Here is a 25135-nt window from a genome sequence, read left to right as displayed (position 1 = left end):
AAAGAACTTGCGCTGAGCTTCATTAAGAAGAAGTTATGACAGAATCCAGGGTGATTAGTTAGAGATCTTTTATTATCGGTCTCACACATCTCTTCCATTAGAAACACTTCCTCGACAACTCTCGAACATCGAAATGCCACTTAAGACAAGCAGCCTGTAAACATTTGAAAAAGCAACAAACAAATAGAAAACTGGACAGAACAAAGCATGATCTTTTCAAAAGAAGATTCTACATTTTAACATAAGGGAAAACATTAGAAGATACAAATATGCAAAATATGCAAATGACAAGTCCTTAAAGACTTCATGGAGGAAACTTTCAAATGGGCTCGGTGTTTTTAATCAAGCTATTTTATAGTTTTTCATCAAAGTTACTGCAAAAATGCAAGATAAGCTACCAATTCTATTGGGCTTTACTATAAATTCACATAAATAAATATTCTGTGGTAGTGCCTAATCACAAAATCCTTGTAAATCCTTAGATTTATATTGTAAAAGACTAGATTTACTGTATAAAATACGAAGTGCATAATTGTTATCCTCCCTTTGGGAAAATATACATTTCTGAGTAAGCAAAACGTCGACAACATGTCATCAAAAAGGAAAGTCATAGAAAAGCGACAGAATCCAATACTACAGGAACCCCGTTAAGTGCAAACGTCCCATCACAACATTTGCATGAACAATATCAACACTATCAAAACATTTACATATAAAACATAGATTTAGATTTCTCCCCCATAAGGCTTTGATTCCCAAAAACAGCCAGCATGGGGCCGCCGCCTCCCAAACACAACATTACAAAAATAAGCACATGCACATTAAATCAGAGAATAGCAGACGTCTATCTATCTGGCCATTACAAAAATAGAAATTAATCTTTCAATTCTACAGGAAAATTACACAACAGCTTTTTTATATATATTTATATAGTTTCAAAATGTGTTATCACAAACATTTAAAGCAGGTTGGAAAGAGACTGATTACATGCTCTGCATATTAACCTATATCGCTGTCTGTATGTACATGTAAGCATCCCAGAGTACGGTGGCCCACAGGTGCAAACGACCCAAAACACTTCCATTAGGAAACGCGCTGCAGATAAAAAAACGATGCAAAAACGATGTGCCAAAACACATGCAACTGAAGAAACATCTTCAGCAACCTGGCAACTCATGCGCAGAGTTTAGAAAACACTCACAAACTTGACAAAACAAGCGCAGCGTTTACTAAAAAGCACTGCACAAACGTGACGCTGCAAAGAGCTCAAAACACACAATGAAACCTGTTTCCAGGGGACACTAAAAAGTGACGCACACAGACGGGGCCCGGAGCGCTTGTTGGCGTTCGGGGATTTTAAAGTTGGCCAACTGTCACTGTTGTTAGGAACTTTTACTAAAAATGTAAGTTTTATTGAAGGATTTAAACATTGTGATCGCACGATTCCTTCCGAGGTTAGCTAGCTAGCTAACGTAGCTAACCTCGGCATTTCTTATATACTGACAGAACGCTTGAGTGCCAATCCCAGAGCGTCAACAAGTGCTCCGGTCCCAGCTGTGTGCGTCTCTTTTAAGGGTCCCCGTTGTTTTTAAGCACGTTTGCACGGGCTGGCCACCGTACCAGAGCGCACTGCAGAGCATGAAGATTGTGCTGTACATAAGCCGCAGTGAACTCTCACTAAACATCCCCGTGAAGTTTTTCGCCAAACTTCTGGGGCTCTGGTTTGGTCTACTCAAAGATATGGCAGAAAAACAAACATGTCGTTATTTCTGGATTAGATGATCAAGCTCCATCCCCGGTAGAGCTTCACTTGGCTGTGGTAAGGCACCGTATGTCAGTGTGACGCTCTGCAGGCGGAGGGGGCAAATGTCTAGTAGAAATTAGAAGATTAGCTGGACATCCATCCCTGGGTTAGAAAGGGACACTTAGGTAAAGACACACTTAAGCGTGTTCAATCCAAGCATCATGTAAACAAGTGTTGTGTACAATTTGCACATTTATTAGCGTAGAAATGTGGGATCTACATCTGAAGTCTGTGTCGCAGACTTATGGCTTCAAAGTCATTTACATTGTCATGGCTGATAGTGAGGAGGAGGAGTTTAAGGGCGAGGAAGGTGCTGCAGGGTGAACAGCTGATGTGCTTCAGGGGGATAAGGCTCGGCAGAGGTTAAGGCGGGACTGTGGCGAGTCTAGCCGCTCATTTTGGACGTTCAGTTTAAAATAAAATAATGCTCTGACGCTGCAAGCAACATGACACACAGCCTGTTCATTTAAAGTCTGGTGTGATTCTGCTTTATGTGAAGAATGTTGTTGGGCTTTGGTTCAAGATTGCAGATTTGGGGAAATAACCTTGCCAAATTAGATCTCTTTCTGTAAACATGAAGCTGAGGACAGCAGCGTGTTATCTCACAGGTAACAGCTTGCCTTGCTGTGTCCAAAGGGAACACATGCTCTCTCACTTTTTCTCGTAAAAGTGTTATTTTGGCTAGAATTATTTTTGTGAACTGAAGCAGAAACTGTGTCTTTCAGCCATTAAATAGTGAAGTCTACAAAACAAGACAAACTGACATTAATGCTGGGCTAAATATCTATATGATATCAAATTGTTATAAAAGGCAAGATTTTGGATATTGTTTTATCATAAAACGGCAGATCTTTCCTGGTTAAGTTATTGTTTGATGTATTTCCCTAAATGGACCAGACTCTTCTAGCTGTTCTATTATTAGCATGTTATCAACTTGCTTATTATATCCACATCATTGATCATTATTTATTAACAATTGTCAATATTGGGGTGGCTAAACATTTCATAATATAAGATGTATTAGCCTATCACGTACAATGTGTGGTAGCACTAGCCAATCAAAGCGCGAGTGTTACATATTGATGTCACTATGAGTCAAATGGAGGTGTTTCTGGCAGGGGGGGGGGGAGAGAAACACAGGGATTTTAGCCTTTGCAGACCATTAACATGCACCCAAACCTATAGAAGACACCAGAGCTGTATAAGAACAGGTTGTGTTTTGTTTTTTGCAGAGTCGATGCACGTAAAGAGTTATGGCTTCACTTCTTTTCAATCCCACCTGAAAGCTGACTGGCTGGAGGCACACCGGGGTTCAGTGTGACTTCCTGTTTACTTTAGAAAAGTGACACAGAGGCATGACGGGAGGTTCAGCTCAGAGTATGGCCACGCTGAGAAAGTCAACGTGTCGGATATGGCTAACACTTCAGAGAAGCAAACACTTAAGAGCTGGGCAAGAGATAAAAGAGTGGCAGGTAAAACATGCACACCTTCAGGTTAAAGCGCTACCCTTCAACAAGGTCAGGACAGGGAACAATAAGGAACAGAAGCAGAGTCAGACGAGGAGAAAACAGGTTACAACAGAACATGGGGTTTTTTGGCAGAAAGAGAAGAAGGGATTCTATAAAAGGAAAGACTCAGATATCTGCACTTCTACTCATCTGTGTGTCCACATGGGACGCAGATTGTCACTGCTGCCGAGGGTCCAATCCACAAACTGTTGCCATGGATATTCCTCCCTCCTTCAAATTGTTGTGACTGAGGATCCCCCCCCCCCCAAAAATAATCCAGACAAAATCAATCCAAAAGTGCAAAAAAAAGGAACGATGGAATCAGCATGTTCGAGTACAGGATAGCATCCTCAGGGTGTAAATGTTCGGGGACACATTGAACATGTTACCGTCATCATCTCTCCACATGTCTGATTGTAGTGTGAATAGAGCTTTAAAGCACCAGAGCGATGAGGAATGGCTCCCACATCATTGTCCTGTGTGTGGGAGCAGGGGGTGGAGCGTGAGGAGGAGGAGGAGGAGGAGGAGGAGGAGTCTCAGTCTAAATGTTGTGATACTGTAAATTGGGGGTTAATTCTATGTCTTCGGGGAAATGGGTCCGGGTGTGTTGGTCCCATCCAGACTGTGTATAGGGATATGGAACTGAGGAGTGAGGACCGATGGGAACTGGAACAGAAGACAATGTGTCAGACAGTTATAGAGACAGGAACTGATGGAGGAGAACAAAGGGAACATTAACGTTGTTACAGCAAAAAGTAAAGTGCTTGATATTAATAGAGAAAGCTTGCATCAAATATTAAAGCTAAAAAAAGAAATGTCACAAAAGACAATTAACAAAATACACATCCAGTCCCAGTAAAATAAACAAGTGTAACATGTACAACATGGTGTGATAGCAGCCAGTAATAGTCTAAAGTCAAACAAGAAGTTAAGACAGAGATATATACAAAAGTAAGTAGAATAATAAAGTGTGTATAGAGACAGGAACTGATAGATGAGGTGAAATGAAAACAGAAAAAGTACGAAAGAACTGGTTTGGCGTCTAAAGTGTTAACATTAAGCTGTCTTTGTCTCTTTTCTACTGTAACAAATGTAAATGTCCCCTCTGTGGGACAAATAAAAGGTATTCTGATTCTGATTCAGTAAAACAATGAGTTAAAGAAGAGATATATACAAAAGTAAGTACAATAATAAAGAAAGTACAAGAGAACACTACTCAGCTGTGACAGGCTGACACAGGCGGTATAAACTGACCTGGAACAGATGGGCTCCCTGGCGCCGGGTGGCCGGGCTGAGAGGAGCCACCGGACTGAGGGTGCTCCAGAAGTGGATGTTGGACAGCAGAGGACTGGGAGTCAGCAACAGAGTGGGAGTCTGAGGGCGGGGGAGAAAGGGTCAGGGTTGTTGAAGTAAAGGTCGAAAGCATGGCAGATAATAGCTTTGTTGGACGATACATTTTCCCGGAAATTATTGCGATAAACGATAATATTGTCGGCACCGTTGTAAGACCATTTTAGACCACTGACATAATGATAATATATAATAATAATTCAAGTACATCCTTTCAAACATAACTTTTTATTGAACATTCAACATTGCAAATGAAATGTGAAATACTATTAAAATATATAAATTATATATAATAAATAAAACAAATACATTTAATTATAACAAATTAATTAAAATCACACACAACCAAAACAATCCATTAAATAGACTCAGGCTGGAAAACAGAGCTCTCTCTCACATATATATATATAAATATATAAATAAATATGAGCACACATTGTCTCACAAAAAAACCTCCTTAAAACAACAGTCAAGTGTACAGTCCACTGTCCATACAAAGACCCAGATGCCTCAACAGGCCATATCCAAATCTGTTTTTCAAAGTTTTCGAGCAAGGAACACCAACATGTTTGCATTGTCGGGCAAATGCATCTTTGATTGTAAACTGTAGGGAAGGTGGGGGACTCTCCATCTCCAGCTCCCGTGTTTGCTCCCAGCTGGGAAAACGGAATGGGGTGGTTGTGTTTCAGGTGCAGGTTAAGGTTGGTCATATTGCTAGCTTTTGTTGCTACCTTTTTTTAAACAAATGCGACACACGGCCCGGCTCATTCAAGTCCGTAGGTTCGCCTCGTTGATTTGGCTTAAATCCAAAATATTCCCACACCGGAGATGTGTTATTAGGTTTTGCAACCACTTCCATTTAACTTCAAATTCCCCTCGAGTAAGTCACACGTTGTCTCCTGCTTGTCTCTATATTATTAATTTGGCTGCTACACTGCTGCACGCGGAGTGTCCTGACCTGGCTGTGTCATGGGCTGTGTGTGAGCCCCGCCCCTCACAGCGCGCCGGGCTGGCAGACACAGTCCGCCTGGCTAAAATGCTGGTCACATCTTTATGTAAACAAACACGCATGTAAACGGCAATTTATCGAGCTCAGAAAAGTTATCGAGTCCATTTTTATTTATCGTACGATAAGTCAATGTATTGATTATCGCGACAGGCCTAGTTGGAGCTCTAGCCTATAGAATCGCAAGTGTTTCATAGTGATGTCACTGGTAAACAAAGGAGTCCAATGGAGGCATTTCAGGGAAGGAGGGGGGGGAGTGTGTGGGAGATTTGGGGAATTTAGCCTTCGCAGACCACTGCACAAAAACCTTTATAACACACTACAGGAAACAACATAATAGGGCCCCTTTAAAGTCAATCACTGAGACCACAAACCTGAAAGAGGAACTCATCCATATGTGAACTGTCTGGATCTCATGATACTCGGGAGGGACAGAATAATAACAACATTGTTTGAACCAGCAAATCTAATAGACTTCCAAATTCTAGAGAGCAGCACACAGCGTCATGTGGTCTGCGGACCGCTTCATTGGAACAACACCAAAACAAGAGCAGAGAGCCAGGCGGTGCAGATTACTGCTTCCCCCTGCTGGTCAGAATCAGTACAGATTAGATCTCTATCTTGTTCTGCAGCAGTTAATGAGGCATGGATTGATCTTTGGCACACTGTCGAGGAGATCACTTTAAAGGGTTTGCTTTGGTTTAATCTTAAGGGAGAGTGGAAAAGGAAATACAGAGAAGTACAAGTAAATGCAGTGACATAGCTACAAATATACAGAATTGACGTCAGTGTATTATTGTTTAATGATGTGTATTTATAGTGTATGATACTCTTTATCTTTCACTGTCAATATGTGTATATCGTTAACTGTTTACTTTCTATTTTTACTTCATTTTTAACCTCAAGTGCAAAGTCTGCATGCTGCTGTGTGACGAAGAAATCTCCCAAATTGGGATCAATACAATATTTATAATCTAATCTGAGCACCTTCATTTGAAAGAGGCAGGTTTTGTAATTGAAAGCCTTCAGAAGAAATATAATTCAATATGTGATAAGATGAAACATCCATGTCTGTTTGGGAATTAGGTCATGCTCTTATGGTATAATGGCTAAATTACTTTATTAGTTGGCTGTACCAAATGATTGTTTTTATTACGTTCAAAGCTTCTATTGAAGGTTTGGATCATAGATATGTGTCGTCATGTGTTATGCTGTCTTCATGCCAAAAGAAAATCCTCAAGCACAATTGGACATTTGAGTATAACCAGTTTAAGATTTAGTGTAATTTGATCAAATCATCTTTCTTGTGTGAATATAACCAGTTTTGATTGATGCTTTGTGTGTGGCAAGGAGTGCAAGATGTTAATTTTGAAAGACCACAAATATGGATTGCAGCAGAATATTTAGATAGATATGGGATTTGTTTTACTTAAAGTGGAGCTATTATGCTATATTGGAAACATATATTGTAAAGCCATACCTATATAAAGTATATAAATATAGTTTTTTTTTCAAAATACCAAACAGATCCTGCATTTTAGCCATGCCTCATTTCGCTCCATTTGCTCTTTCCAGCCCTGTTTTTGCAAGGGCTGATCTCTGTGAGCTGCAGCTGACCACGCCCCCCTGCAGGAGAGGTGAGCGCGCTCTGATCAAGTCAGAAGAGGGGGAGAAAAAGAGATCTGCGTCCTCCGTGTTTTATTATATTATTATATAGAGTCGTTATTCATTTGTTTTAAAGTTCAATAAATAACAAAGAAGACCTTTGACCGGCACTTTTCTAATTTTGTCCAGAAGATTTAAACTTTAACGGACATCTTGACCGGCGAAAAAAAATCGAACTGAAACTCAGCCGCACGGTCCCCTCGTTCCTTGGAAGAGGCGGAGAGGTGGGTGTTTGTCGTCTGCTGGTGGACTAACCGGAGAGAATTACAGTGCTTGCCTCAACGGGGAGGGATTGCATTGAATTACAGCAGCAGGAGCAAACGCTTGCCTCGGGGAGGGAGAAAAAGAGCCACAGTGGAGAATAAACAGAAGTGCAACCATGGCAACCAAGTCTTCTTCGCTGCTTTTGTGGCAGACTACAGCGCCACTTACAGACCTGGCATATGTACTACAGCGTCTCCAGCGCTTTCGAGCGGCAATGGCCGGCCGTGGCCCAACCCCACATTCCCCTGATAGGTGGAGAGTTGGCCCAATAGCCGAGCACCACTTTTGTGACGTAGAAAATAATTCAAATCTGGATCAGTCTGTATCAGATCCGTTGCAGCCCCGTTTTTAGAGATTTGGGTATAGAGGAAAATAGAGAGGGTTGTGTTTTCTGACACTTGGTGAGTTCCCTGACACACCGGGGATACATATTCATGTATAAAAGACGTACAAGAGTGCATTTTTCATGATAGGTCCCCTTTAAAATACCGAACAGATCACCCATTGCAGCCATGCCTCATACTGCTCATACCCCCCTATTGCAGCCCTGTAAGAGGAGGCGGAGCTAATGCCTGATCAGAATTCTACCGGAGATAAAGTTAAATTCTGCTGTGATAAAATGCCATCCTGTTCTAAACCACATCAAAGATTATTTCTGAAACAGTATGGAGCTCAAATGCTTTTTCTCTTGCAGGTTTACCACAAGGTGAGTTCCTTTTTATATTTCCTGCTTTTTAAACACATGTGCTCTCCAGTACAGGTTAGCTTGCTAATGCAAACAAAGACGAGATTACGTCCAAAACACGTCAGGCATTGTTTCTGATAGTGCTGTGGGTCCGCCGCCGATTTGACGTCATATCGGCAGCAAATCTGTATCCGCTCGTTGTACACCCGTTTTTAAAAGATTTGAGTACGGAGGAAAAGAGAGAGGGTTTTATCTTCTGACGCTGCGTGAGTTCCCCGACACACAGGGGATTGTATAAAAGACATCAAAAAGTGCATTTTGCATGATAAGTTATTTTAACAAATGTTTTCATAAACCATCTAATGGGAGATACAGGGTCCCACGATTCATTAAATTCAGAGTGAAGCATCCTTTGTGCTCCAGTCAGTCCTCTCAGTAAATACAGAGCTGAATCCAAATGCACGCTGAAGGCTCTTTGAGCACGTTTTCTCTCAGTGATTGGGATGATATGTTCAATGTTTGTCGTTAGTTTTTCATGTATTGTGTCTTGATGTGTCTGTTGATGTTACACATGGAGCTGCTGTGATGCAAGGAGCATTTCAGACTTGATCTGACCATTCAAGTATTATCGTATCGTATAAATGTGTTGCTTAATAGGTATTTAACTATATATATATGTTAATAATTTAGTTTTTGGGAGAAGGGATGTTGTTTGGGGTTAGGCTCTGAGCTGAGGAAATCCTCAGGATGGAGTGAAGGTGTGCGTGCAATATACCGGCAGGCCAGATCTAATATTAATTAAAAAATGTCCTGCGGGCCGAAATTAAATCCACCAAGGGCCTGATTTGGCACATGTGATTTAGAACCAGTCATATTTTTGTATATCAATTTGACACTGCTTAATGTTGTATTGTATAATAATTCTTGTTATAATTGTTTTACACATTCAAAATAAATCAAATCAAATCAAACTACCAAATAGCAATGAGTGCACGCTCTCACCTGTAGCATTGCTGGTGTGAGGGAGGCCGTGGGGAGGGAGGGGCTGCAGAGGTTCATGGGGGAGAAGTCCGAGGTGGTGACCAGCAGAGTGGGGGGGCTGATCTGCAGGATCTTGGGAGGTTTGCGTGCCTTTGCGGCGCTCAGAATGCACATCGTGTTGCTGCTGCTCAGAGACGAGGAGCTGGTTTCAGCGTCCATGAAACTGGTCTCATCTCCGGACAAACCCATCCCGCTGTCCATCTGCTGGAGAGGAGAGGGATTACAGTCACTACACGCGTTTCATTCATTCACTTCAAACGTGTTCTGGGTCAAAATAAGAGGTATGTGTATGCACTTTAGAATTATAATCCATCATAATATTTATAAAATCGAGAATGATTTGCATACGTAATAAGCACACTAGCATTGTCCCAGTTGAGCAACTGTTCAGGTCAATTATTCGCCACAACTTGAAGGTATTGGTTTAATGCCATCGCTCTCATAGCATGTATTGTTTTTCACTATACACTAAGCACTCAGCACTGAACAGCAGGAAACTCAGTTAGAGACTAGCTGGGGAACATATTGAAAATATTTGGTAGTTAGATATTTCGCTGATGAGTTAGTGGAAACCAGAGCTCAAAGGAAAACTTGTATTTCAGAAACGTAAAGAATCATTTGCCATTGTGCCTTTAACAATCCCGAAATATTTCCTGCACTTCTCTATCGTGTAAATAAATAATCTTTGGCCGAACATGTTTGCCCCAAAGAAGCTGATGAAAAGCCCTGAAAATGTTCTTTCTAAGTGTAACGTTCCTATTATTTCCTCTTTAAAAGGAACCAGCATTGTGTGAGATGCACTATTTTGCACTATTTATATTGTATTTACTTGCATTATTGTATCTGTTTTATTGTGTTGCACTGTTGGAGGAGCCTGTGACCTCAGATTCTCATTGTCATATCTACACTGTAGCTATGTACACGTGACAATAAAAGCCTTGAATCTTGAGATGTGTCTTCCCTGCATACTAGCCTTCTCCTGTGCCTGAGTGTATGCACCATGACATCAAGTCAAATTCCTCGTACGTGTCAACCTACCTGGTAATAAAACTGTTTCTGATTCTGATGTATACGTGCCTTCTCCCGTGCCTGATTGTCTGCAGTCTGAGACGATCCGGACTCGATGTCGCTGTCGATCACCAGCTCCTGGGAGGAGTCGGGCACGAGGCTGGGGGACGTGCTGGCAGAGGTCAACTCATGGATGCTGAAGGTCGTTGCTGACGGGCGGATGTGTTCGAAGGAGTAGACGGAGTGAGACGGCAGGGAGGAGATGGTGTTAATGTCTTCGGCCTCCAAGTGGCTGGACATCAGGGTCATCTCTACGGAAACCTGAGGGGACGGCGCTGGCTTTGGAGGGGTGTTTCCGAACTTTATAACGGACGGCAGAGCGGTTTGAGGCGGAGGAGACAGCTCTTGGTTCTGGGCGGACGCAGCGACTCCTCGTTTGTCCGCTAACTTCTCCGCTGGATTCTCTATTTTGATGGACTTGAAGAGCTGGCGTCCGTTCTGCAGCGAGTTGAGGGTGAAGGAGGTGTACAGGCCGGAGTGGATGTAGTCGTTTCGGTTCGACTGCTTGGTGCTGGAGCTCAGAGCTGCCATGCCACCAGGCTCTCCATCTTGTGGGGTGCTGTCTCCCCTCTTTAAAAGGGGAGGGACGCCCCCCCCAGCACCCACCTCCCCGCCCTCTGTCCGGGAGGCAACGTCTCCTTTCAAGATGTCAGGATAGGACACGAAGCGATACACAAACTTCTGCCCGTTCACCTTCTTTATGATGTTCTGGAAGACACAGGAGAACAAATGTAGATGTAAGTTTTAAATGTTGGTTAATAGAACAAAAGGAACATCATATAGGCAGAGAGTGAACGGCTGTGGAGGTAGCCATCGACCAATCAGAAGGCCTGTGGTTTGATTTTCAGTTCCTGCAGTCAATATGTCGATGTGTCCTTCAGTAAGATACTTGATCCAAAATTGCTCCAAGTGTATGTCTATAACTAATATAACTATAAGCAGCAGAACAAACGAGATATCTTAACAGGTTAGGTTTTCTGTTAGTGTTTCACTTCACAAATACACTCAGAGTACACTTTATTTTTATTTTAAGGTGTTGTTAGAGCAAGTTTTCTTTGTTTTTGCGAAAAAAGCCATATATTGTCAAATAGTGGCAACTTTTGTAGTCAATGGATTATAAAGGACTACAAATCCCACAGTGCCAGCCTTTAAGAGACACAGATATTGCCAACCTGTGTGGAAGACGCCACAGTTTTGAACCGTTAAATTATATTACGTACAACATATAATAAAGAAAGAAGATCGAACGTTTTCAAATCATTTTTTTGAGTTTTTGAATTGTTTGACTATTTGAAATGCATATTCCCATCGTTTAATTGTATTTAATATTTGGATTATTTACCACAAGTCGCATAAAAACAACACATCATCAGCCAGTCAGAGCAAATGTAAATACAACTAATACATTTATATAAAGCGAAATTGTCTATTTAAAAGGTGTCTTAGTGGCTTGAACAAAACAAAGAATAAAGCTACGACAGGTGTCAAATCAAAAATGCTAACCCAACTCCTTCAGTGCCTTGTAGATACTGTGAATCATTTGGGTAAATAAAATCCCTATTTTTCTCAAACTCTGCCTGCTTTCCCTGTTTTATGCAAACCCTAGAACCAGAGCATTTGGCACCTTGTATGGCAAATGTGTTTGAATGGGTGAATGCTAACCTTTGTTATGCAAAAGTGCTTTGAGGGATCTGGAAAAACACTCTCTAAATGCAGTTATATTGACTCATTTACCAATTACTATAAACAAGACTTTCCTCCACAATGCATGACACTAGCAAAGAGGCAGTCGGGTTAAGAAATAGCAGAATTAGACCACAAAAAAAGGCTTGAACGTGGGACAGCTCAGCTTCCTGTCTGCACCAAACTAGCAGCAGCTACTTACAGCCAAACATACCAGCCCTGCCCAGAACACCCACAGGGTCAGGCTGTGCTTCTGCTGCCAAACCACACGCAGAGACAGACAGCACTCGCCTCTTTTCCGTCTGCCACCGAGCAGCAGACTTGAACAATTCTGAGATGCAATAAACTTGTGTTTCTCTGTTTGCTGGAGCTCTCTTTGGTTTGATTCCCCCTCAGAGTATCCAGCTGCTAATGCTTCTAAACAGGAGTGCTTATTCAACTCAGGCATCATGTCATTGTTTTAATTAAGACTGACAGTTAAGAATCTGACCTCATTCGCATGATCTCACCTCATTTGGAGTTTCTGGAACACTGAAGAAGGGCGATAATATTGCCACAAGCAACGTTACAGCTGTGCCACGTCCGTTCTTATATCAGTCAAAATAGTACTAGATCAAAAGTGTCATTTCACTTCTTCTAGCATATTACGTTTATTAGTTATCTATAAATAAAGGAGGGTTGGGGGGGGTTAGATGGGGCCATGCATACTTACATGGTGGCTACAGACTGCTATAAAAACCATACTTTAAGTGATGCAAGTTAATACGTACACATTATTTTAGTCTTTGGTTCTTGTAGAAAAACAAAAAGGGGTTCCTGGGAAATTATAAAAAAACATATGAAACAAATATAGGCTGCAACTGCACCCCCTTTTTTGAGGTTTAACTGTGACACTGAGAAATATATAAATCAGTATTTACCTGGACTTGAAAATGCATCTTTTTCTAGAAGACCTTTAACTGTGGCTCACTATTAGTGATAGTAACTGCTTTGCATTGATCCTTTTCAGTGCTCTAATCATTACTTTTAAAGGTGTCATGTGATATCAATCAATCAATCAAAACTTTATTACAGACTCAGGGTCCAGATAAAAGACAAGACATTACATATAATAAATTACATAGACAGCATAAAAATAAATTAATAGTTTAAGAATAATTGAAATCAGTGTCCTACAAAGAGACAACTATACCAATGTCTCCACAGCTGCGATTGGTAGTGTGTAGTACTAAACCTTATGTTTGATAAGGCCACGAGGATTTCATTATCAGAGTCATTAAGCCGGCAAATACATTTATACAGGAGATTTCTTAAGACAGCTTGTAGAGTATTGACTCCTGCAGCCACAAACATTTCACTTGCACTAGACCATGGAGGTCTCTTCAGCAATATTCTCATGGCATCATTATAAGCTACTTGAAGTTTCCGTAAACTTGCTTTTCTGTAGTTTGAGTGGTGTGCAATATGAGACATCTTCACTCCATCTGTACATGCACTGAACTTACGTAAGAGAATGTTTGCTTGTGCATACATCATGCGGCATTGCCTATAAATATCCTTATCATTTGTCATTTGTTCTGTAATCAAATGTCTAAGATATTTTAACTTATTACAGACACTAAGATTAATATCAGACCATTTCAAATCAGGACATTTTAGACATGTATCCTCTTTGGTTCTAAAGATCATGACAGCACTCTTACTGGCGTTGTATTTGATGTCATGTTCCACACCATACACAGAACAAACAGTAAGGAGCTGCTGAAGACCAGCGCCTTCCGAGTAAATTCGCCAGAACGCCGACACCTCCTCATCTCCACCGCTCCCATGTTTTCTTTTGTGTTGCCATAAGTTAGTCTCTCTGCGTTTGTGTGCTGGGCTAATGCTAATGCTAATAATGCTAATGCGAGCAAATAAAATGGCGGCTTCACAAAACCTTTTGGGAGTTTTACGGGCCGTGGTTTGCAATCCGCCCAGCCAATCAGAAATAGGAACCTTTTTCTCCCACGAAAGTCCCTGCTCTCTAGCAGGGACGGAAAAGGGGGTAAAAAGGTTCTCATGAATTAATTTTAGTTCCGGATTATTTTGGTGTGAACGCAACATTTCGGAACTATATCGGAACTAAAGTGGGAAAAGTACTGCGGTGTGAAAGCGCCTATTATTGTTAAAAAAGTACAGCTTATAAAAGATGGATATCCGTTACAAGCCCATATAGTCTGCACTGTAACCCCTGCATGTGCACCCCCACTACTCTTGGAAAACACCCTCTAATTTGACTCTGGAACCAGGCCGGACAACAATCCTGCACCAGCACTACTCCAAACAAACCTACATTACAACAAACCTAATACATCTGTTTACAGATTGCTATTTTTCTTCCTTGAAACCTGATAAATGTTTTGAAAGCCTAAAAGGGCGTGCTATAGCTATGGATGTAATACATATATGAATATTAAGAGGCAGATATAAGATTTAAATTAAGGCTCCAGTGTACCATCAACCTTTTGGGACAATACTACACTCAGGGGCACAATTTGTCCGACCATATTCTGACATTGTTATCCCCAAAGAGGCCAACGTCAGACGTTCAAAAACAGGCTTTGATTGGTCAGATGACGTATCTAGGAGTCAGTTAGGGAGTGCAACCAATCAGGTTTACTATGGACAACAAAGCAATATATGGGGCAGCTAGCTGATGGTCGACCCCATATTGGTGTTGCAGTGATGGGATATTTAGTGTGGTGTAGGGATGCCAGAAACTGACCATGATCAAATTCGAAAATCGGACAGCCCTGGCGAATATTAATCGATTATTCGCCGCCCCCCCCCCGCGGGAGAGAAAAAAATAAAGTATTTTCGCAGAGCTTGCATTTGACTTCATTTGCACTTGTCAGTTCGAAGTAGTTCCACGAGGAACTCTTCTTTGTTCATCTTTAGTTGTGTTGTTCTCACTGTTCTGTATATCGCCAATAAATCAATCGCACGTGTGACGGAGAAGGGGAGGGGGGGCGGGGTCGGTGTGTAGCAGGCTGCAGCAGGCAGCAGCAGTCTGCACTCTGCGCAGCCTGCGCTGCTGGCTTCCTCCAAGTTTACAGTAAAACAACAATTATTCATACTATTACTATTATTAGCATTAGTCTATACTTTTGTTTGAAACTAAGCCAGGAAAAAAAAGAAAAACATTAATAATAATAAAAGAATATATAAATAAAATCGAATTTTAAAAATAATTTTCGATTATGGAGACTGTAACGAATATTCGAAAAATCGAATAATCGCTGGCATCCCTAGTGTGGTGTGCAAACCTTAACCACAATAAGACTAATCTTATGCATTAAAGGTCCCCTATTATACTGTTTTTCATCAATATATTATAGGTCTCAGATATAAACAGAACATGTCTCTGAAGTGTTTGGCTCCAAACACCAAACAGATCATTGTAGCATCCCATAATCCCCTCTGTTTCAGCCCTGTTTCAAAAGTGCTGATTCTCTGTCTGTTACTTTAGATGAAAATAAGGAGCCCCTCCCCACGCCCCTCTGAGAGAGATTTGGTTAAAAAGAACACAATGGTGCTCTAGGAGGAGATTCAGGTGATAAGGGGGGGGGGGGTTACCTTGGTTGCTGATTGGCTAATGGTTACTCAAGCCAAACAATCCTTATGACATCATAAAGTGTCCAAAATCTGATCAGCTCATTTTCAGACAGGTTTTTATTAGGGCTGTCCCGAATACCATTTTTCGGGCTCCGGATATTCGGTAGTAATCAGCAGCGAATATTCGTTCCGCGCTTCGACACGTGTATTTCGGTTTATTCACGGCATTCATTTTGATATTCTACAGTATTGTTGTTTTATAGTTATTTGTTAATGTATATAACCCAATTTGTGTTCTTTGAAATTGAAAAGGATATTGCATTGTGTGTGTTACTTTCGTTGCAGTTGTATAATGTCTTAAGTGTATTTTGGCTTGGCTTTCTATTTTGTAAGGACATGCTTTTATTTTTGAAGGAGAGTTAGCGCAGTTGACAGGAAGTTGTTGTTGCTATGGAAACAACGTGACGGAGATTAATGGAGAAAAAGTAATATCTACATATAAAGACGGAGAACGTAAACGATAACGTTTATGGTTAAGTGTTAGCACCCCCCGAAGAGGCACAAGCTCTTACGTTGATATTGGAGATTTCAATAAATTCAACAAAAAAAAACGGAAAAAAAAAACGAATATCCGAATAACGAAATTGAAACCCGAATAGTACTCCAACGAACGAATATTCGGATATTCGGGTACAGCCCTAGTTTTTATATAAATGGATCAGGACAAAAAGAGAGAGAATCTTTTTTCCTGAAACTTTCAGAATCTCTTTACACAGAGGGGACACATGTTGATGTAGAAGAGACATGAAGAAGAGGGGACACATGTTGATGTAGAAGAGACATGAAGAAGAGGGGACACATGTTGATGTAGAAGAGACATGAAGAAGAGGGGACACATGTTGATGTAGAAGAGACATGAAGAAGAGGGGACACATGTTGATGTAGAAGAGACATGAAGAAGAGGGGACACATGTTGATGTAGAAGAGACATGAAGAAGAGGGGACACATGTTGATGTAGAAGAGACATGAAAAAGTGGATTTTGCATAATAGGTGACCTTTAAATACAGGGCAGTTTCTTTCAATCTGCTGTGCATCCAACAGTAGTGAGGACTTGCTGTGTTTACCTTGTCGTAGTAGTATCTGAGAGCCCTGCTCAGTTTGTCGTAGTTCATGTTGGGTTTGTTCTTTCGGGCTCCCCACAGCCGGGCCACCTCCTCCGCCTGCAGCAGTTTGAACTCCCCTTCCTCATTGGTCCAGCAGATCAGGTGCTCATTACTGGAATCCAACAGGAGGTGGAGAAGGAACTGCCACAAGGTGACAGAGTTGTCCATGGCTCTCACTGGAAATCATTGAGAGGAGAAAAATCATTCGACCTGCTGCTAGCAATACACTTGTTCAAAAAGTGGTAGCTCATTTGTTTCTAATCTAATCTTACAGAGTGCTGCAGAAATTAGATACGAGTCAACACTTTACCACTACCGGTCCCCTTGTCTTGACATCAAGGTTTGTTTTGTTTACTTGGTTAGATGCCTGAAATAAGTTCTGTGGTTAGCTCAAGCTTAAGAGATCTTCGAATCTATGACGTAAAAACGAAAGTCAGCATCTACCCCACTTCCAAAGCTTCTATGTGTCATAAAAATAGCAGTTGCAAACAAAAACTAAATGAGACTACAACAAAAAGACCATACCGAACATTAGCCACCTTTAGCTTAGCGGCCATGCGGCAGTGATGTTAGTTTTTTTAGCTTAATGTTAGCTATTTACTTCTGGATATAAAAAAAAACACAAAGTAGTGTTCATATGTGGAGATGATCCTGCTGAACACAACCCTTACAGCAGGGGTCTCAAACTTAAGGCCCGGGGGCCAAATCCGGCCCGCGACTTCATTTTATGTGGCCCCGCAAGAGCTTGCAAAGAATATAATACGTTTATTATACGGTTACATGCCACTTTACAGAAGCAGGTTGCCCATAAACTACATGTCCCACAATGCATCTCGTTTTGTGACATGCGCACTGAAGAGACTTGCAATTATTTTCCCTGGACTTCTGCTTTCAGACGTAGTTAATTACGAAGTTATTATCCTATCCAATAATAATCCAATTCAGAGGCAATAATGTAATATAATACATTATTTTATATATATATATATATTATATATTTATATAGTTACAATCGGCCCTTTGAGTGCAACCTTTATGCAAATGTAGCCCGCGATGAAATTGAGTTTGACACCCCTGCCTTACAGTATCTTAAATGTGTGTTTGCAACTTGTTGTCGCAGGTGCCCTTACGTTGCTAACATCCGTGTCGTTCTGCAAAAATACGTCATCACTGCTCCACTCTATTGCTTTATAACGTAGTCATCCTCACCTGTGTCTTTAAAGGCATGAAAAAAAACCTCAATCAAATGCGTTGGATACTCAAAAGAATGGGAAATTATTTGGATTAATAGCTACAAATGGTTATTTCATAGCCTAAGAAAAAAGAGGCTATTTTATGAGCCCAGGTGCACCGTCTGGTACAAACGTTTTTCCTCATTCGACCCCCTGCTTCGAAGGTTGATAATGCCCACATACATCCTGCTGAGCAAACCCAAGAGTGCTTTTATGAACAGCTGGGTGAAGTTGAACACCTTTTATGCCGTGCTCTTTACAGTATGTTCTGCAGCCGGGAGTGTGCACTTCAAGAAGCTTCATCCCTTATTGCACCGGAGTGGATATTACAGACGCGGCGGCCTCTTTGTGTTCAAGGCTTTCAGCTTTCAGAGGTCACACACACCTAGCCACGATGTCACATTATCCAGAGAGATTGAATAGAATTGCACCTAATTGCAAATCGTTTATTCTTTTAAGGATGCCTATTAAATGTTGCTACTGACTAAGCCCAGTCAAGGCCGAACATCTTGTTCACATCTGGCTTTTTAAAAGAGCCGCGGCCGAAACACCACGGCCATGAAAATGAAGTACACAACACATTCATGACTCGTGAAGAAGTTCATTAGAACAACAGAGGCCAAGGAAAGCCATGTCATTTAAAAGAAAACCTAAGAGGATAGTAAACCATTCATAAGGGCAATGGTGTCCAAAATATAGTAAAAAGAGGGCATTCAAATATGTACAGATAGCGTAGATTTTGGATATCGTATCAAGTGGGTTTTTTTTGTTTTACAACACACACCTGTTAGAAATATGACTGCCTTTATCCACTTGGTCATTCCAGTATATCTACTTTACTGATGATTATTTATCTAAATTCTCACTGTGTAAATATTTCTTAAAAGCACCAATGGTCAACCCAACAATATAATTTGATATTCTTTATATCGCGTGAAAATAACAATTACTATTTGGTTAGAGTATAATTAATACAGCTCCAACCCATTGCCTTAGAAAAAACTCTTGCACTTGAGACTGTGTTCAACTACAGATGGTGTTTTACATGAAAATTATAAATACAGTATATCTTGCAGAACTGTTAATGGTCTACAACTCTTACGATAGATTTTTAGTGAATATATTTTCAAAGCTTTGTATAATGTAAAGTATAATGTGATTATAATCTTCATATTTCCTTGTTTATTATGCAGCCAAACTTGAAATGGGTAACAAATTAAATACCACCACAAACATGATGGTGAATACTTTAATCAGCCTTTTGCGGGCTGCTATAATAACTCATAAATTGAAGGTTACATACGACTAAAATACACATGTGTGTTTTACTGCATTACTCTAATTGTTACCCTCAGCTAAGGTGCAACCCACATGTGGAATTTTCTTGGATATGTTCAAAAGTTTGCTGCAGTCTTTACATGTTTTCAGAGAGACGTCCTATACTTAGTTTGAAGGCTATAAACACCCCTCAGGTGTTTTCACTTTGTCTAATGCTTTGTGGGCGTGAACAGAACCGCCCTGATTGACATGTGTCTCACTTCTGTGTTACACCAACTTATTCTTTCAGATTTAAATCATTTTGAGACCGAAACAGAAGAATAGCAGTTTCTACATGAGTGAGTCCTAGAACCCGGAAACCCTGTCTTGATGTCAATGATGTTTTGAAAGTGTTTGTGGTTGGACGCCTGATAAGCTATAATGTCTGTGATCAACACAAGATCACTCGATTTTAACGTTTCCTTTTACGACTTAAAATACTTTAGGAAACGCTCCATTTGTGAATCTACGAAGCTTCTATATGTCTTAAAATGGTGGTTGCTTAAAAAATTAATAAATGAACTAGCAAGCACCATGACCCCGACATTAGCTGCCGTTAGCCGCCTTTAGCTTAGAGGCGGTGATGCGCAGCCATGTGACCGAGATGGAGTTTGCAGTATAGCATTACGTTAGCTTTTTATGCCAATTGCATTTCACCTTTAAAAATCACAAATTGGTGTCAATATGTGAATATCATCTTGCTGAACAAAATGTTTGTATCATAAACGTGTGCTGCCCTGCCCGCAAAGCTAATTTCCGCAATATCCTGAAATCCAATATTAAATTCCCATTACATTTTGTCGAGGGAGCCTTTGTGATGCTTGCTGTATGGGTTAGCCTTCAAAAATACGTCAACACCTGCTGGTGGCATTTTTATTTTCTATAAAATGTCTTTACTTTTCGAATGTAAAGCTACATGTTTGCACAACTCACTGCATTGCGATACTGTTTCGGCCCATCTGTGGGAATTCAGTGTTGAACAAGAAAATTAAGAAAAATATGTATAAAAGAAAAATAGGTCAACACTGCACCTCTCTATAGGCCAGCACCAGGTGCATCCTACTGGAGAGTCTCAAAGAAGTGCACCTTAACCTCTGCATTGATTCCCACCTGTCCCCTCAGCTGGGTGCACCTCTGCAGGGACACATAATGACATGTTGTCCACACAAAAAGAGACATGTTCCTCTTTTCACTCGAGGAAGGCTTCCTGCAGATACAACCACACGATAGATGGAGGGTTCATGCTGTGGGACCGACAGTGACAGGGAAACCGAAAGTGGGGAAGGAAGGGTAAACCTTTATATAGAGTCGGGGGTATATTTTTAGGAACATCAAGCAGTACATAACAGGTTCTCTGCAAAGTGTCCCGCTGTCTGTCCTAACAGTTGTAGGAGATGAAAGAGGAGGAAACCTACTTCTCATCAAAGTTCAGTTCTGTTCAGATCTTTAGGTCAGAGAGGCTATGAACAAAGAGTCTGACGAACATCTGCTTTTCATGAAACCTCTCAAACTATGTTATTGTATATCTTACTGCTAGCTCCTTTCTGCAAGACGAACCATCTGCTGTATTTGCAGTAACTTCTGTTGCCTCACACCTAGTAAATGCATATTAAAGAAAATAAACAACACTTAAGGTGGGTTGCAGCGGCTAGAATATGCTACAAGTTGATCCATGGTTAGTATACATAATTCAAAAATAAATCTGTGCTTTCCTTATGACTATGGCAGGGCTTATGTATGTCATTCAAACGAAAAATAACAATCATAGTTGAATAATGGCATACATCATGGCGTCACTTTTTCTAAACATAAAGCTGCTTTCACAAAAACGTATCCTGTAAAAGAATGTGTAAACATACCTAGGAATCAGATGAGTAATTCACTACTAACTTTACGTTATAGTTTGCAATACTCAATGTTACTGACATCTAGATATCAGTAACTCACAGAGTGCAGAACATCAAGACGTCTTACAAAATCCTTAATGAGAGTGAACTTCATAGCTGTTCCTGAAGGCAACTAGGACTTTAATAAGACTGAAGGATCAGTATGCATACCTGATGAGCTAAGGACAGACAGTTACTGAAAGAAAAACAAAAGACGGAGACATATTGAAGACATGCATTGGTAAAGTGCATTGTGTGGTCCTTTAAAATGTAAAAGAACGAGACGAAGGTTACCTAAATCTTGAGCCGTTTAAGAAGATGTCACCTCTGTTGTCATCAGCTTGAAATTCACCGAACCATAGACGCTCAATGGTACATAAAGAATTGCACTGGGATGTTTACTGTCACACTGAAGCTTGGACACCAATGCCAGCAATGGTCATCTATGATTGGCCGCCGCCCACATGACAAATGTTCTCATGAGACGACCAAATGACAATTATTGAACACATTTGTGATTGACAAGACAAGCAACTCTACTTCATGTGTTGATGTGACAAAATCAGCTTCCTCTCATCCATGAGCATATGCATTTTATCTGTTAGATCTGGCTTAGAGCCATTCTTTCTGATATGTTTACATGCAATGCAAGCCCATTTTTTTTTATCTCCCCTGGCATGTTTTTTGTACAATATTCCTGCAATACATTCCTGCTGAAAGTGTCTCATATTGCCTAGAAAGAGCCATCTAGAAGTTATTATGATGAACTTCAAATCAAGTATCAAAAATGTTTGTTTGTTTATGTTTATCCAACATTTAAACTTTTCATTGATCAGATAACACATTTTTTACCTCTGGAGAAAATGACATTGGAAAAATATAATCGTGGACATATTTTTCAAGCTCTGTGGTTGCCATTGTTTTCGTATTTGGAAAACATATCTGAGATATGACCAGTGATGGAATGGTGCATTCTGTGGCTATTTGTCCTGACGGCCGGAAATACGTGTTATGGTGTTGTCATTGTCTACATTGTCACTGTATTGTATAATTATTTGTATTGTATAATTATTTGTTTGTTTTACTTGTCTGGTTTTTATTTTATTTTTTATTTATTTATTTTTTGGTTCTATTTTTTCCTTTTCCTTTTTATGTTTATTTTCATGGCTTTGTTGTTTAAGTTATATTGATAAGCTTTTTTTGGTTTTGCCTGTGCGGGTATGTGTGGGTGGAGGGAGGGAGGGGGGGAGTGTAGTGAGTGTACTGTGATATTACAATATAAATGAAATGGCATCGATTATTGTACACTATAATGAAATAAAAAGACTTGTAAAAAAAATAAAAAAAAAAGTATCAAAAATGTTTGTAAACAAATACCTTGATATCGATAATGCAATTTGATTGTAGTGTTGACTATGAATGCTTTGATAAAATATTTACACATAAAACAACATTTTCTTGATGAATAATAATCATTTATGTGAATATAATAAGAAAGTAAAATAATCCCTATAAAGATTTGTATGTGTTTTTGCAGTTTCATGTTTGCTATTTTGTCCACTCCATGTTACAGCCTGAATATGAAGTGTGCTCTCCCTGTCAATATCTGCTCGTGTCTGTGTGTGTGTGTCTGTGTCTGTGTCTGTGTGTGACTATTTAAGCTTCTTACGTAGACCAGTAAATCTCCCCTAGACTCATCCCGACCTGATGGGTAGGAGAAACACACACAAACACAATCTGACCCAAACTGTCTAGTTGAAACCGGCGATATTGTTGAGGAGATAGGACAACGTTAAAACTGCTGCTAGGGATAACAGTGAATGACTGTCCTGCCTGTGCATTAACCTGTTGCTACCAGTACAACGATAAAGTATTGCAGAAATAATATACATTTGCAGCAGAACAACAGAGAGGGAAAAAGGAAACATTTGCAAAATAAATCTAATTTATGAGCGGTAGTTTGTGCAAAAATGTGCAAAATAGTTGAAGGAACATAGCAGTACGGAGCATAAAGAGGATATGCAATGCAAAATAATAAAAGATCATTGGTAGTTCGTGCAGAAAAGTGCAAAATGGTGGGAGGAATGCATCTCACATAATTATATTTTGTGTAAATATTGCCTTCAATTTAAATTTGTAGCAATAGTTTTTTCTAAAGCTTCTTTTTTTTTGTATACTATTTTTTGCTAGTATTCTTCTTTCTGTGTTTTTGTATCCCACAATGTAAGAGTACTTACACTACTACTACTTACCTACAAACAAAACCCATTCTGATTCTTCTATAAAAACGATTATACGTAAATATATAGAAAATGATTAACATGAAATACGGATGTTCCAAAAAAACTACGTACACTATTCGAAAAGTACTCAGAATAAGGAAATCAAATCAAACGTATGCAGTGTTGTTAAAGTGGAAAGCTGTGAAGATACTAAGAGAGGTACCTTGTGTGCAAATGTGCAAACATATTGGGAAGGTTGTGCAGAACTGGCCATTTCAATAAATGAAAACAAGATATTGGTTGCAAGACATGCAATGCAAAAATAAATAAATAACTAAAAGATTAACGATGATGCACGTTATGTAACACCTGACATTGACAGCAAAGCGGAGATAAACCAGCGAATAAGAGATAACAAAACATGGCGTTGTTATGCATGTGTTATTACTTTATTATTATGTTCCTTTAAGCAGCACTTTTAGTAAAAACACTGCACATGTTACTCGTCTAGTTGCTGAAGATGTGTCTCTATTTGCATGTGTTTTGGCACATTTCTATAAATGCATCGTTTCTGAAGCTCCTTATGTAAGTGTTTTGGGTCGTTGTAGCGCGTTTGCACCTGTCAGCCCCCGTAGAATACGCTTTTTGTCTTTAATGCAACTGTACAGGAATACAGTAACATTATTTATGTATCCTGCTTACTTAATCCCGTTACATGTAATCCATTACTCGGATGTCAAACCCCCCCCACCACACACACACACACACAATGCAAAATAAAAGACCACTTGTTGATGAAATGCGTTACTTTCGTTACCCTCAACACACACTTCCAGCCATTCACCTACAGTGTAAAGTCCCAGTGTGTGTCTAAAATCCTCCCCTTGTGTTAAGCATGTGTGTATAATCAGTTTAAGACACACACAAATTAACGTTTGGTTGTTAGTTTGCAGTAAGTTAGCTGCTGGCTAGCTCCGCATTAGCTTGTGTGCTAACATTTACCTCGCTCGCTGAATTCCCGAGTCGTCGAGCCGCGTCGAAATATTCCCAAAACATGCTGAAGAAGCTCTCTGTTGTGCCACGGCTCAAGAAATGAACATTAAACTGAATGTCAAAGAAATACCTTGACATGAAATACATTGAACTCCCCCTTTCGGCTTCAACTGACGATATATCCTTTGAACAGGAAATAATGCTGCATTCAATGACCCTCGTATATTTCACAATCGAGATATTTGCTTATTAGAGACGCATGACGATGTTATTGGTACCAAGTCTAGCTGTTGTTTTTTAATATTGAATAATGCAACAAATACTTTCTTTGAGATGCAATGTGTCAAAAATGTGAGCTTATTAACGAATACAAATAATATACACATGCTAAAAGAATATCTAATTTGATTTCATATAAGATATAACCTTCATTTTTCATTTATTAATTGACCCTCGTTCATTTCACACTCGATATATGTCGCCTTTGAGTGCGTTTGCTCCTGTTCAATAATCTTGCATAACACAGGTGGCTTTAATTAATTGAACCTTAACCCTATTAAGTTCATTTAATTTGTGTTATGTTTTGGTAATTTTCTTGTAATTTTAACTATATTTAATCATATGTCATCTATGTTTGTTATTCTGTAAAGCC

General features: G+C 39.9%; 1 protein-coding gene across 4 annotated transcripts; it reads right to left on the bottom strand.

Annotated features, from left to right (window-relative positions):
- Positions 1 to 51: 51 nt before the first annotated feature.
- Positions 52 to 24672, bottom strand: elk4 (ETS transcription factor ELK4). Of its 4 annotated transcripts, none has more exons than XM_034121724.1 (6): positions 24493 to 24672; positions 16795 to 17009; positions 10362 to 11099; positions 9285 to 9527; positions 4567 to 4686; positions 52 to 3978 (listed from the first exon to the last, which is right to left on the bottom strand). In XM_034121724.1, the coding sequence occupies exons 2-6, from the start codon at positions 16999 to 17001 to the stop codon at positions 3889 to 3891; spliced, it is 1398 nt and encodes a 465-aa protein (XP_033977615.1). In that variant the 5' UTR covers positions 17002 to 17009; positions 24493 to 24672; the 3' UTR covers positions 52 to 3888. The 4 variants fall into 4 exon arrangements, with proteins under 4 accessions (XP_033977615.1, XP_033977616.1, XP_033977617.1 ...); XM_034121725.1 differs by having other exon boundaries at positions 9285 to 9524; XM_034121726.1 differs by having other exon boundaries at positions 10401 to 11099.
- Positions 24673 to 25135: the final 463 nt, after the last annotated feature.

Source organism: Trematomus bernacchii, unplaced genomic scaffold, assembly GCF_902827165.1.
Source record: "Trematomus bernacchii unplaced genomic scaffold, fTreBer1.1, whole genome shotgun sequence".
Classification (NCBI taxonomy): domain Eukaryota; kingdom Metazoa; phylum Chordata; class Actinopteri; order Perciformes; family Nototheniidae; genus Trematomus; species Trematomus bernacchii.
This window is presented reverse-complemented; position numbering and strand designations above follow the sequence as displayed.